Here is a 13,785-nt window from a genome sequence, read left to right as displayed (position 1 = left end):
CTAATCCAGTTTATTTCCTGTGCAGCTTCCACATCAGTTGTATGCCCTGGTCATGCCTTGTTCATTGCTGGTGCCACCACCATTTGAAGCTGCACTAGCCATTTTTGTGGAGTTGTAGTTGTGGGCACCTTGCACTACCATGAGAGATATCCAGGTGAATTTCCCTGCAATTCTAAGACAGTGACAGAGGGTTGAACTAGGCCCGCAGACTAACTAGTAACAGGCAATAAATAGACTAACCTGACAATTTAAAAAAAAAGAGAGAGAGGATAGTGTTATAAACAAAAAATTTTACTGAACCGTGGAGCTGCATCTTGTTTGGGTTAAAAAAATTCTATCAAATTATTTGTACCATCAAACGTACTGGTGATATCAGCACTACAGTTGAAAAATACAGGTTAATTTACTCAAATATTTAATTTGAGGGGGGAAGCACTCCATTGCATTCAAATTGGAAAAATAGTTTATTAAACAATCCTACTTCAGATTCCATGAACAATGAGTAGTTAATTATACTAACTAACTCTGAAGTTGCAAAAAGGAAAGTCTGCAATTACACTTAGTAGCTCATCATTCTTATGGCTCAAATGACAACACTTGAAAATGTTTTAGCAACAAGTGAATTTAATGTTTTAGAAAGTGCTAGAATGACAGCCCCAGAAAATTAATTCTTTCATTTAGACACAGAAGACGCACACTTTTTCAGGCTGCATCTTTGATTGTGCCAGACCAACATAATTCAGTCCTACAAAGTTTTGAAAGCAAGATCCAGACTGCAAATATTATTAAACATACACCAAATTAGTAACTTAGTTTACACTCAGATTTAGAAGGACCAAGTCACATTAAACCCCCTCTCAAATTTTACTTGGTACTCTTACTTTACAAATGTAAAACTTCAGTCTTCATAAAATTAATTTGTCTTTCACAGTTTATGTATGCTTCCTAGTTCATTTGCACTAGCATGTGGCACCCCATCCTTGACTTGGTCCACCATGTTCTGACCTACTCCTTTTTTCAAATATTGCCTAAAAGCTAACTTCTGTAAGTCCTATTCCACCCCACTGGCCCTACCCAGTTCCCACGAACACAGCTGAAAAACTCTTGTTCACTTCATTAAGAGTTGGATTCAGCCTTCTAAAAATAATAATTAAAAAATACAATAGTAAAGGAACAAGAAACATGCTTACTATCACACCTGTAACATTTACTCTTAACACTATCTGCCCTTTTGTTAATATGTCCATGTAAGTTCCTCAAGACAAGGACCTCTGAGTCTGGCAGGCACTGTTGAACCCAGGTAAGCAATATGTAATCATTAGCAAGGCTAAGATTTTGTGTCGGATATTTTTAGTAAAATAGGTCACAGGCAAAAAAGAAAGGTCATGGTTTTCGTGAATTTTTCTTTTTTGCTTGTGACCTGTCTGTGATTTTTACTAAAAATATTTGGGACAAAATGGGGATCCGCAGATCCCCACACCGCCTGAAGTGGGGCAGCTGCGCAGGGGTTCCCCCACCACCTCTGGCAGCCCCCACAACTCGGCAGCCACAGCTCCTGCCCCTGCAGGGGACCCTGCACCTCCCAACCATTGAAGTCACAGAGGTCACTGGAAGTCATGGATTCTGTGACTTCCGCAACCTCTGTAACTAAATCGTAGCCTTAATTATTAGGTTCATGCACTACTTTTATAGCATACTCTTTCCTATTCACTGTAAAAATAAATAAATTTTTAAAAGTGTTTTGATAGCTGCAATGCATAGGGGTTTTTTATTATTATTACAGTTGCACCAAGAGGCCTTCATTCAGGTCATGGGCCTATCATTTAAGATCCTGTGGAAATACACACAATGAGAAAAATAGATAAACAGAGGGAATTGAAGGGTGAAACAACTGGCTACATAGACTATGTGATTGTCCCAAGTCAGAGATCCTCCTTCTTCCTCCAAACTATAGAATATAAAGATAAATCTGTAATTTTCATTGACCATCTGTCACTTAACTTTTACTGGCTGTACGTTTCCTGTTATTAAAGCAGTGGTTCTCAAACTTCTCTTCCATGGACCACTCGAAAATTGCTGAGGGTCTCAGCAGACCACTTAATGATCTTTCCAAATGTTGTTTGTACCATTAGTTAACTACTGTAAAGCGCTATATAAAAGAAACGATTAATAAACATTTTTTGTTCTACAAATAAAAGCACAAAACTCGTATTTTAATATCAGTAGTCTTACCTTTCTAATGCGATGGCTGTGGCCTCTCTCCACCACCGCAGCAGCCCCAGAGCTGGGGCTGGGAAAGAGGGTCTCTCCCCCACAACAGCAGCCACAGAGCTGAGGCTGGGAAGGAGGGCCGTCTCTCCCCAGCAGCCGCAACTCTGGAGCTGGGGAAAGTCACCTCTTTCTCTGGCCGCCACAGCCCTGTGTACCCCAAATTCCCCCCTCCCCCTCTTCTCACCCCACTACCCCCCTCCCACTTGCCCCCTATTCCCCCCCCCGAGGCCACCACCTCACTTTACATGTGCACGCCGCCACTAATTAGGTGGTGGCCCTTCATTGTCTTGTGTGCAGCAGCCCAGGAGCTCACCTTAGAGGGAACTATCCGCGGACCACCTGAATGGAGCTCACGGACCACTGGTTTGAGAACCTCTGCATTAAAGTTTACAAATTACATTTTCCGCCTATTCATCCCCTCAACAAAACCCACTCCTTCCAGAACACATGGATTCCAGCGCAAGTATTCCCAACCAGGACAAAAGGGGAGCCATAGAAAGAGCGTGGAGGTCCTTTAATCAAGGTTTTCCCTCAAGAAAAAGGGAACATGACCTCTACATAGAGAAGCATACAGTGCTGCAGGTTTAAACCAACAATCATATCTAACAATCATGCTGTTTTAGCATGAAGACTTCAGACAGTAAGTAATGTGAGAACCATAAGCTTTACAGCTAAGCTATTCTATTTATGAGTGGCATGTTTCAATAAAAGCAGAGGAAGTACCATGTAGAAGTAACATGACATTAATTCCTCACCCCAACCCTGCACGAGAACAGACCAGAAGAATTCCCATTTCCATCAGTTAACATGAAGTGCTGAATTTGCACCACCATTTTACAATAGTTAATACAAATATACTAAATAAACCAATTTGCTCTTAAATCTTAAAAAAAGTTAACTTACCAATGATGCTGATAGTTCAACAACATGCTTTTTTTCAGAAAGTCCAATTTTTGCTTGTCCTCTGATTTTTTTGTGTCATACACTTTTGTGCAAACAGATTTACATTTCTCTTCCTTCTTAAATGTAAACTAAGAAAATGAGACAGGATTTGAGTTGAATAGTCTTTCAACAGAATCTGTATTGTTCTATACTAAAATTAAACTAAACAAAATATATCCCATAAAAACTTAAATTATAATTATGTGGTTAACCCACAAGCAGACAACCCTAACACCCTGGTATTTTATATGTCTATGTTTATTATCCCGTATTATTTTAAAAATATAATATAATCAGGTTCTGTGTACTCTACAGCAAGAATCCCTGGACTTCCTTGTAATAATATATTTTATTTCTACCTTCCTCGCAGACACAGACACACACCCTCAATACTGAAATATATAAATTGATGTAAGATTAATTGACTGTTTTCATCAATGATTTTAGACTTTTTATTTAAATGTTCCATGGATCTGAGCAGTGGCAATGTTGAGCAGGTAGGTCAGAACCTACACTGATAGTTTATCCACTCTACAGCTTCAAGCAGGACTCCTGCTTTTTGAGGAAAGCTGGAGAGCAAGAGTAAGATACAGGCAGGACCCAGCAGGAAAAGGAGACATTTCAACAAAATGACAAATTAAAAAAAAAAAAAAGCCTGCACTCGGGGTCTCAGGAATTTGCCAAATTCTGCAGCTCAACAAAAGTGGCATCCACAAGACCCTGCCAGAGATTAACAGAACTGTTCACATCCATCAAAGCTATTGTTTCAGGCTCTCTGAAAATATAGGAAGACAACATCGCTTCAGTTGACACTTGATTCAAGTTTTCAAGATTCTCTCTACAACCATAAGGGCTAGAAAAAATTAATTATATAGATTCAGGAACACAAGAAATGAATACCACAGCTACAGAATTGTGTAACAGAGATCCCCGCATATTCAATTTTATCTACACCGTTAGACACATTATACCTTCTGTCACATGATGTTATTTAAAAAAACATTCAGAAAGAGAAGCATGTATTTTAATTCTATATTATGTTTACAAATTTCTATTACGTATCTTAAAATCAGGAACAATTGTTTAATTTATTGACTTTCAAATTTTCTGTTTTCTATTGCAGAAAACCCTTTAGCCGAGCACAAACCTTATATGGTGATGGTTCTATTCTCTCTCCAAACAATACTTGACCAAGATTTTCAGATGGACGTTTCTCATCTGCTGCTTGGCAAAAATCGAACCTAAATTAGAGAATATGCAAGCTGTAGCAAGGATTGAAATGTAAACATAGTACAAACAAAGCCTAATCTTCCCATCCAGCCAAATCTAAGACAAACACCTGCAGTTTTTTTTTTTTGGTTTTGGTCAGAGTTCAGTGATTTCTTACCAAAATCTGAGCGACTCTAGGTGTAAAATCAACACCTGCTATTTTAAAAATGCCTCTTTCAAATATTTCAGAATTCAGTTTAAATTAAACACAGATACTTTAATAATACACTTACTTAAATGCATTGGAAGATCAGTGTACACATTAGGATTTTAGCCAGGAATTTATTAAATCTACACATTTAGAAATCTATAACTGCTTTAAGAAAAGGACAACACTGGACTGCTACTTGAAAATATATATATGGAGGACCCCTTTGGCACATGGGAACCAATTAAAATCAAGGTTATTATGCTTTTATTGACCCCTGGATTTAACTGGGAAATTCCCAGAATTGCCATGGCTGAATCACAATGCACCATACTTGCACCCATTAAAATGCAAAAACTAACTAACACTTAACCCCCTTCGATAATAATCACTGCAGCATTCTTTGAAGTGATGGCATTAACACAGTTTGCACACATTTTCCATCCTGTACTACTAAGATACATAGCACGGAAATGTTTAAAGTTAATACTTCGTTAAAATAATTGTTGCTATCCCCCATCCCATATCATTTGTTATTACAATTTTAATTCATCTGGCTGCAGGCTAATCAAGACAGCAGCAGTGCTTTGACCTACAGAATGACTACTACTAGCACTAGAAAGTAAAAAATTCTTTTCTAACTAACGGTATTCACAAATATAGTTTAGGTTACAAAATACTCACAAATGGAACCTGTTCAACAGAATAAATGGTTTCTATGCACTGGAGAAATGCTAGAAATTGGATCTCTGTTCACAATGTTTTAAGAAAACCATTCAGAGACTGCCTTTTGCAAGAGTTGGCAAATGAAGTTACACATAAAACAAAGTTTAGTACACTTACGCAGTATATTCATAGGGAAGAACAGATTCCACAGAGTCAAGTCTGTTCACAAACAGCTCTATCACAGACTGAAAAAGTTAAGACACAATTAGCAAAATTACACTAAAATTATATCACTAGGTATGACTTGGGGTTAAGTTTAATGACCACTATCAAAGTTACAAAAAAAAGCTGCCTTGCACTTTGTATTTAATTACACCTGCCCAAAGTGAATGTAAAGCTCTCCAATATCACAGAAAGATAGCATTTCATATCCACTCTGCACAGCTGTGACTACCCAAAGTTCAAGGGAGCAGAAAATCATGCTCAGGAGTGGTATTTCTGAATTAGAATGACAAATACATGTTGATTTAACTGCTTAGTTAAACTATTACTATCTCACTAACAAATTACATTCAAAATACAGGAAGAAGCAAAATTTGCAAACATAAAGACAACTTTTGCTGAATAAAGCCTTAAAAGAACATGCATGATTACAGACTGACCTGGAAGCACTGCCCATAGCTAAGGCTGCCCAATACTTTCCATTATAAGACCCTGTTTTCAGGTACTTACAGTAACTCCACATTTAACGTCCTCTCGCTTAACGTTGTTTCGATCTTATGTCCCTGCTCAATTACAGAACATGCTCCATTTCAAGTTGTGCAATATTTTCCTATAATGTCATCTGGCTGCCTGCTTTGTCCACAGCTGACAGCCCCCACATCAACTCCCCTAAGCCCCCCCACACAGCGCCTCCCGCCCGCCGGCAGACCCCGAGGATTAGCACCTTACCCCCCTCCTCTGGCAATCAGCTGGCTTGCGGCGTTCAGGAGGGAGGGGGAGGAACGAGGACTCAGCACGCAGGCTCCCCCTCCCTCTTGAACCCCACAAACCAGCTGACTGCCGCGGGCAAGAGACTGGGGAGGGAAGGGGGAGGCTGCGTGCCAAGTCCTCGCTCCTCCCTCCCTTCCTCCTGCCCCCTGAACGCCACAAGCCAGCTGGCAGGGGGAAGGAGGGGGCAGGAGCGAGGAAGCAGCATGCAAAGTAAAGAAGGGGAAGAAGAGGCGGCGGGTTAAGGGTGCGGGCTTGGGGGAAAGGGTGGAGTGGTAGGCCGAGGGTTAAGCCCTCCACCCCTGGTGCTTGCAGAGTAGGGGAAGCTGCTGCTGCGCAACATGGTTCTCCTAGCTTACAGCACCTTCAGCCTCCTTGCCTGCCTCACTGTCCTCCAGTGCCAGTGGGCTGTGCCTGTGTGGGGTAAGGCGGGGGGCATCTCCCAACTATAGTACTGTATGGCAAAAAAATTTTTCCCTGAAACCTAACCCCCCCCCTCCATTTACATTCATTCTTATGGGAAATTAGATTCGCTTAACATTGTTTCGCTTAAAGCTGCATTTTTCCGGAACATAACTACAATGTTAAGTGAGGAGTTACTGTATAAAACTTTGCCAAACTAACTACTTGAGCTAAAATTTTCCATTCCAGGAGCCTGCAAGAGGCAGAGACTGGGGCTTTGTTTTTCCTGCTTGTTTAAAGTTTCAACTTAGCACCAGACATTTCAAAGAATGTGGCACAGAAAAAGTACATTGTTTTGCCCACGTTAAAGAAATTCTTACAAAAGTTTCACTGAAAAGCTGCTTTGCAGCAGGAATATCAAATTTATTAGGAGGGTTGCACTTTTTGCCATTCCCATGAACACTCCCCCAAGTTTGGCCAAGCTAGACGCCCCTGGAGGATGGGGTGTGAGAATCACAGATCTCACACACAGTAAAGGTTTGTTAGAACATGGCAGCTAAATTCTCTGAAGATTCCATCTGTACTGACCATGCTCCATCCCCTCACAGCTCCTACACACTAAGCAGACTTCACATGTGCCAAAGAGACTCTACCCCAGGGTTGGGCAAATTTTTTGGCTTGATGGCCACATCTGGGTATAGAAATTACATGGCAGGCCATGAATGTTCACAAAATTGGGGTTGGGGTGCGGGAGGGGGTGAGGGCTCTGGCTGGGGGTATGGGCTCTGGGGTGGGTCCAGAAATGAGGAGTTCAGGGTGCAAGAGGGGGCTCCAGGCTGCAGCGGGGGGAGGGGTAGGGGTAGGGGAGAGCACGTGAGGGCTCCAGCTGAGGATGAGGGGTTTGGGGTGAAGGAGGGCATTCCAGGCTGGGACCAAGGGGGTCGGAGGGGAATCAGGCTGGGGCAGAGGGTTGGGGGTGGGGCAGGGCTCCAGGCAGCGCTTACCTCAATTGGCTCCTGGAAGCAGCGATATGTCCCCCCTTCGGGTCCTACGTGAAGATGCAGCCAAGCAGCTCTGCCTGCAAGCCGCCCCATCCACAGGCATCCCTGCAGCTCCCATTGGCTGCGGTTCCCAGTCAATGGGAGATGCAGGGGCGGCACTTGGGGCGGGGCAGCATGCGGAACAGAGCCCCCTGGCTGCCCCTACATCACATGCTGAGCAGCCCCCAACCCAAGAATCGGAGTGGGGTAAGCCCCAGACCCCACTCCCCAGCAGGCACTCGAGGGCCAGAATAAAATGGCTGGTGGGCTGCATCCGGCCCACAGGCCATAGTTTGCCCGCCCCTGCTCTGCCCTATATTCTGAATGCTCTCCCAGCTGGCACCCAGGCATTGAAGATGAGGAGAAAGCAACCACACTGGAATGCAAAGCGGCAAGAATTTAAGCCTGGGAAGCAAGATAGAGGGAAAGCATGGGCAGAAGCTGGAGAGATAAATAGTTAAGAGGGGAGACAGGGTAGAAGCAGAAAGGTGGGTGGCTACTAGAGCACACTCCCCCATACAGAATCTGGAATTGAACCCAGGAGAGAGTCTCAATATTTCTTTGCGGTCAGCAAATAGCTGTGACGTTCACAGGCAAAGTGTGTCACATCTCCTCTCTAGTGCTCATCCACATAGATGATAGCAGCCTACTAATGGTACCAGTTAGGGATCTATGCTGTGGATCTGAACACCTGAAACCTGCTGATGACCCAAGCTGGGTATTCACAAGACAGAATTTCTGTTTTTCAGTTTTGTTTTGAATTCAGAAATTCACAAAAACAAGAAACGATGGGTATGTCTACACTGTTCTGCAGTTCAGATTACAGGGCACATACCGAAGTGCTGAGATGTAAACCCCTCATGTGAACTTCGCCTCTTCAAACACAACTACATTAGCGTGAACAAGGCACCTTACGTTTGCACTCGCAGTGTCCGCATGGGAGAGTTATAGCGCAGCACTTAGGTGCACACTGCTATTCACACCCTGTAGTCTGAACTGAGGGGCAACGTAGACAGACTATGTTAAAAGAACGTTGAGGTTGCAAAGTCAAGAACTCAAAAAAGGTAGGAAGTGCCAAAATTAAGGTTGCCTGTGCACCCTTAATTCCACTCCCTTGTATGAATGATACAGTCTTATTACATAACCACATACCCATCCGGCCTGTATCCCTGCCTCATTCAGCGTACAGATTAGATGACACTCTGGAAATGAATAGCTGGATAGTGAATTAGGCTGTTTGTAGGACATCAGCCTCATTTGTTGCAGAAGGTGGAAGATGTGTAGTGAATGAGACAGGGGAATACAGTAAGTGAAAGGATGGCCTCCTGGTTAAGGAAGCTGAATGCCACTTTGGGGAACTGGATTCTATTCCTGCAACAAGCAGAGTTCCTATGTGATGTTGGGACACTCACAAACCAAAATGTTCACAGCTGGCCACTAACTCCATGGTCTTCATTTTCTGCATACCCACCTTGATATACCCAAGCATTAGATACCCACAAGTGCTGAGCACTCATAACTGCAACTGAAGTCAATCGTAGCTATGCCTAAACACACGCAGTGCTATAAAAATGTTAAGTACTCTGAAAAACCATGCCCCAAGGTGTCTCACCGGGGGCACCCAAAATTAGTAGACACTTTTGACAATATTGACCTTAATTTCGCTGAGCCTCAGTACCCACCTGTAAAACGGGAATACGCCAATCGAATCTCACAGGAAAGATAAACGTACTAATGTTTGTGAAGCACAGTGGGTAACAGCACCTGAGAAACATCCTAGAGGAAATTCATAGTTCTGTATTCAGTACAGGGTTTGCATTAAACTAGGCTTAGAACCATGCACTGAATGAGTAGACTAAAGAAATACTGAATAGCTGCCCATTCACTAAATGAAGCAGGAATCCTGTGGGGGGAAAAATAGCAACAATTCTGTAACTATAGACTGCATCAGAAAGCAAACATAGAGGGAGCTGAATGGAAGTTGGAAACAGCCTTAATTCTGGCACTTGCTAGTTGCTGAGTACCTGACTTTGCAACCTTAACATGCTTTCAGGGTAGGGTTTTTTTTATGTAATATGGAATGAAAGGAATAAACAAATGGGCAGTGTGTGGTAAACAGATATAAAACTAAATGAAAGAATATTATAATGTTACTGTAGGGTACAATTATTAGCAATTTCAAGTATAGTGTTGCAAATGCACCATATCTGGAGAATTACTTTGAAGGCATTCTGCGCCAAAAAATTAAAAATTCTGCGAATATTTTAAAATTCTGAAAGTTTTATTTGTCAATAAATAAATGCAGAGGCTCCAGCATGGCAGTGGTTAGCACAGGCCACTGGCTGCATGAAGGTGGGAGATCACCCTGCAGCCCCTCCACCCCCGGACACCGACTCAGCTGCGAGGATGCACCTGACTTTGACATAGCACAAGGCCTGGGCCTGCCCCAGAAACACCCTGGGGCCCTGCCCCTCTGCGCCAGGCACACCAGGTGTGGGGTAGGCAGGATCCAAGTGTAGGGGGATCCAGATGTGGGGTGAGAAGATTCTGTGTGGGACAATCCAAGTGCAGGCAGCTCAGTTGGGGGCTTGGTGTGGAGGGATCCGGATGCACAGAGGCTCATTGTGGGGTTCCAGGTGCAGGGGCACTGGGATCAGCAGGGGCTTCCAGGTGAAAGTAGCTGGGGCTCAGCGGAGGGGTCTGGGTGTGGAGCTTGGTGGGGTGGAGATCTGGAAGCAGCTAGCTGGGGGCAGTGGCGTGGGGGTCTGGGTGTACAAGCTCAGGATGGGGCAACGGGTGGTGGTTTGAGTGCAGGGAGCTCAACGGGGGGTGGTCTGGGTGCAGGGATGGGGGTCCGGAGGCAGGGCGCCTGGGTGCAGGGTGGGTCCAGAGGCAGGGCTGAGGTTCAGTGGGGTAGGGGTTCAGGTAAGGAGGGCTAAGGGGGTTCAGGATGTACTGGGTGAGGCTCGGCAGGGGTGTCTGGGTATGTCCACATTATGATAAAGGGGTCTGCCTAGAGAGTTATTTAGAAGCTTGGGGTCTTAGATGGTAAACTCTTCAAGGCACAGTCCTGCTTTGCAACATATTTAGAGGACCTACCATATTTTGACAACTAAGATATGCTACAAAAGATAAATACTGAAGTACCTGTTAGACCTTATGAACTGGTTATTAATGGCTTGTATTTTACAGCATATCAACAATATAAAATTACTACACCTCTGTGATAATTACTCAGTCCATATGAATTTAATTTTATATTCTATTTTGGTACGTCAAAGTTACTTCAACTAGGGATGTGTTTGTTCCCTGATCCACTGACTCAGCAGCTACTGGATCAAATAAATGTACATTTTTTTGATGTAAAAGATGCTAATCAGAATTGCAGTTGTAAATAACAGGCCTGCTTCCTTACAGGGCCATGGTCTAGTGCTTTATACTATAAGAAAGCAGAGACCCGAGCAAGTAAGTAACAATAGTTTCCAACCCTGAGACTTTGTAAGACACAAGACCTTAAAACTATGTTAGGCCTATACTGGTTCCTCAGTCTGCTTATTCTAGTCTCAAAACACAGACCAGTGTAATTTCAACTCATGATATCACCATAAACTTGTAATAAAGATAAATCTCTTCCCTACAATTGGACACAGGTTAAACAAAAATTTTACAAAAAGAGGATCACTGATAATAGAAGTTAGTTTGAAGTTAGAACTCAAGAGACAAAGCAGGTATATGTATTTTAGAAAGTTCCAGTTTAAAAAAAAAGTCACTAACTTATTAACTTCTGTTAAGATTTAGTTTAGAAGGGAATGCATAAAAGAATTCAATGGATAATACAGAATGCTATTAATTTTTGTTGCAAGTCTGTAGGACAGCTGGAGAAAACAAATCAAGAAAAACAAAATGGTTAAAAAAAAAAAAGTTTCACAATTCCCTTATAAATTAGTAACTACCAGGCAGAACTGAAAATATATTCCTGAATAATACACTGAAGTAGTAGTCCATCTGTTCACTCTTATCATAGTACCACCATTTCCATCACAGCCCCACTGTGGTGTTGATATTTGACAGATAAAAATCTTTCATATATATATATGTGTGTGTGTGTGTATATACATATTAAATACAACATTGACATTCATACAGCTAAACAGGAAAAATAAGCTGTTCACATATTCCCCCCATCATAATCATCCTTGCCTGAACTCCTAGCAGCTATAAAATGGCTTCATTAAAAAAAAAAAATTCTGCAGCTCATTCCATGCAATCAAAGTGATCAAGGGACAGCCACATCTTCTGCATTGTATGTCTGCTTATTATTTCACAAATACTGCAAAGCCCAAACATTAATCTATGCCAGTAAAAATGCTGTCTCCCATTACACCTGATTGTAAGCTGGTTAGGTAGTAGGGTTGCCTGTTTTGGTTGGATGTAGTCCTGCAACCTCCAGGACAATCCTGGAGGATTGGCAACCCTAAAAGCAGTCTTGCAGCACACCTAGCACAACATTACTGTTGAAGAAATACTAATGAAGTAGAGACAGCATGTTAAGGAGAGAAAAAAAATCTACAAAAGACATGGATCACAGGAACTTCTGGGGGGAAAATCTCACACCCCAGCAGAGCTGTGACAGCAGGAAGCATTAGGTCGCCAGGATCAATCATCCAGAGAGCTCACAGTGCACCACCAATTCCACTGGCACTGCAGTGAAATAAGGGGAGATCTCAAAGGCTGTACTGTTTAGTTTAACTGCAAGTAATAATTAACCCTTACCAAGAAGGGGCAATTACCAAGGAGTCTAGCTCTAAATTAGATGCCACCCTATATGTGGCTGACACAGAGGCACCCAAGGGCCCTGGCAGGAGCCCCCCAGCACATAGGCGGTCACCAGCCTGACACTTCATTAAGACCCTCCTCAAGGAGAAGTTTCAGAGTACCAGCCGTGTTAGTCTGTATTCACAAAAAGAAAAGGAGTACTTGTGGCACCTTAGAGACTAACCAATATATCTGAGCATGAGCTTTCGTGAGCTACAGCTCACTTCATCGATGAAGTGAGCTGTAGCTCACGAAAGCTCATGCTCAAACAAATTGGTTAGTCTCTAAGGTGCCACAAGTCCTCCTTTTCTTAAGGAGAAGTAGTACCTAGCAAGGGGCCACCTCAGCCAGACCTAGGGTTACCAATTCTGGTTGTCCATATTCCTGGAGGTTTCATCACATGACAATCTTTAATTAAAGATTAATCTTTAATCCTGGAGGCTCCTGGACAATCCTGAAGGATTGGCAACCCTAGCCCCACCCCAAACACTGGCGGGGGCCAGGCAGGTTTCCTGCGGGAGCCTCGCCTCGCCCCGCTTAGCAGGAGGCAAGGCCAGGGAAGCGATCCCCGATCCCCAGCCCCAGCCCCACAGCCGGCGAACCACGTTCAGCCCTACCGCGGGGCGCAGACGAGGCCGGCCCGGGCTTCCCACCGGCCCCGCCGCTCACCTTGCACTCGGCAGTCGCCTTGCCCTCCTCGCAGAAGTTGACGGGCGCCAGGCCCGGCAGGTAGAAGGCTCCGCCGCGGGGCGCGCACACCGCCAGCAGCGCCACAGGCAGCAGCAGCAACCGCCGCGGGAGACCCATGGCCCCGGGGACACCCAGCGGCGGTGGCCGGGCGGGGCGGGGGCGCCGGGCGGCCTGTAGTGGGCCTCGCAGCGGCATCACGGCTCAGTTCCCGCAGCAGCCGCGACTTCCGGTTTTCCGGCTCAGACACGTCACCCTGCGCTGACCTCCCCGCCCCTCCCTCAGTGGGGGGGGAGGGGGCTGAGAGACTACTTCCGGGTCACACCCAGTCCCCGGCCAGTTACTATAGTAACAGGCTCATCCCGCGCGCCGCTCACACCCTGGGGGGGCGGGGCAGCCGGGCGGCCGCTGACGTTTACTGGTGCTCGCTTGTCACCCTGCTCGGCTTGTCCGTTATGACGCGCGGGAGCGGAGCGGCTGCCTGGGCGTGCCGGTGTCTCCCCGGGGTGGGGGGAGAAGGAGGAGGGAACTGAATTGTTTGTCGTTCCCGGTCTC

At 44.4% G+C, this 13,785-nt stretch overlaps 1 protein-coding gene across 1 annotated transcript in view; it reads right to left on the bottom strand.

The window, feature by feature from the left end:
• Nucleotides 1-13,487, bottom strand: part of TM9SF2 (transmembrane 9 superfamily member 2) — a 69,530-nt gene extending 56,043 nt beyond the window's left edge. The window contains exons 1-4 of the mRNA XM_084612185.1: nt 13,213-13,487; nt 5,474-5,541; nt 4,361-4,454; nt 3,175-3,302 (exon numbers count right to left, since the gene is read on the bottom strand). Of these exons, the coding sequence (XP_084468311.1) occupies nt 3,175-3,302; nt 4,361-4,454; nt 5,474-5,541; nt 13,213-13,428 (506 nt within the window). The 5' untranslated portion in view covers nt 13,429-13,487. The remainder of the gene's footprint in view (nt 1-3,174; nt 3,303-4,360; nt 4,455-5,473; nt 5,542-13,212) is intronic.
• Nucleotides 13,488-13,785: the final 298 nt, after the last annotated feature.

Source organism: Lepidochelys olivacea (genome assembly GCF_965140295.1).
Source record: "Lepidochelys olivacea isolate rLepOli2 genome assembly, chromosome: 1".
Lineage (NCBI taxonomy): Eukaryota > Metazoa > Chordata > Testudines > Cheloniidae > Lepidochelys > Lepidochelys olivacea.
This window is presented reverse-complemented; position numbering and strand designations above follow the sequence as displayed.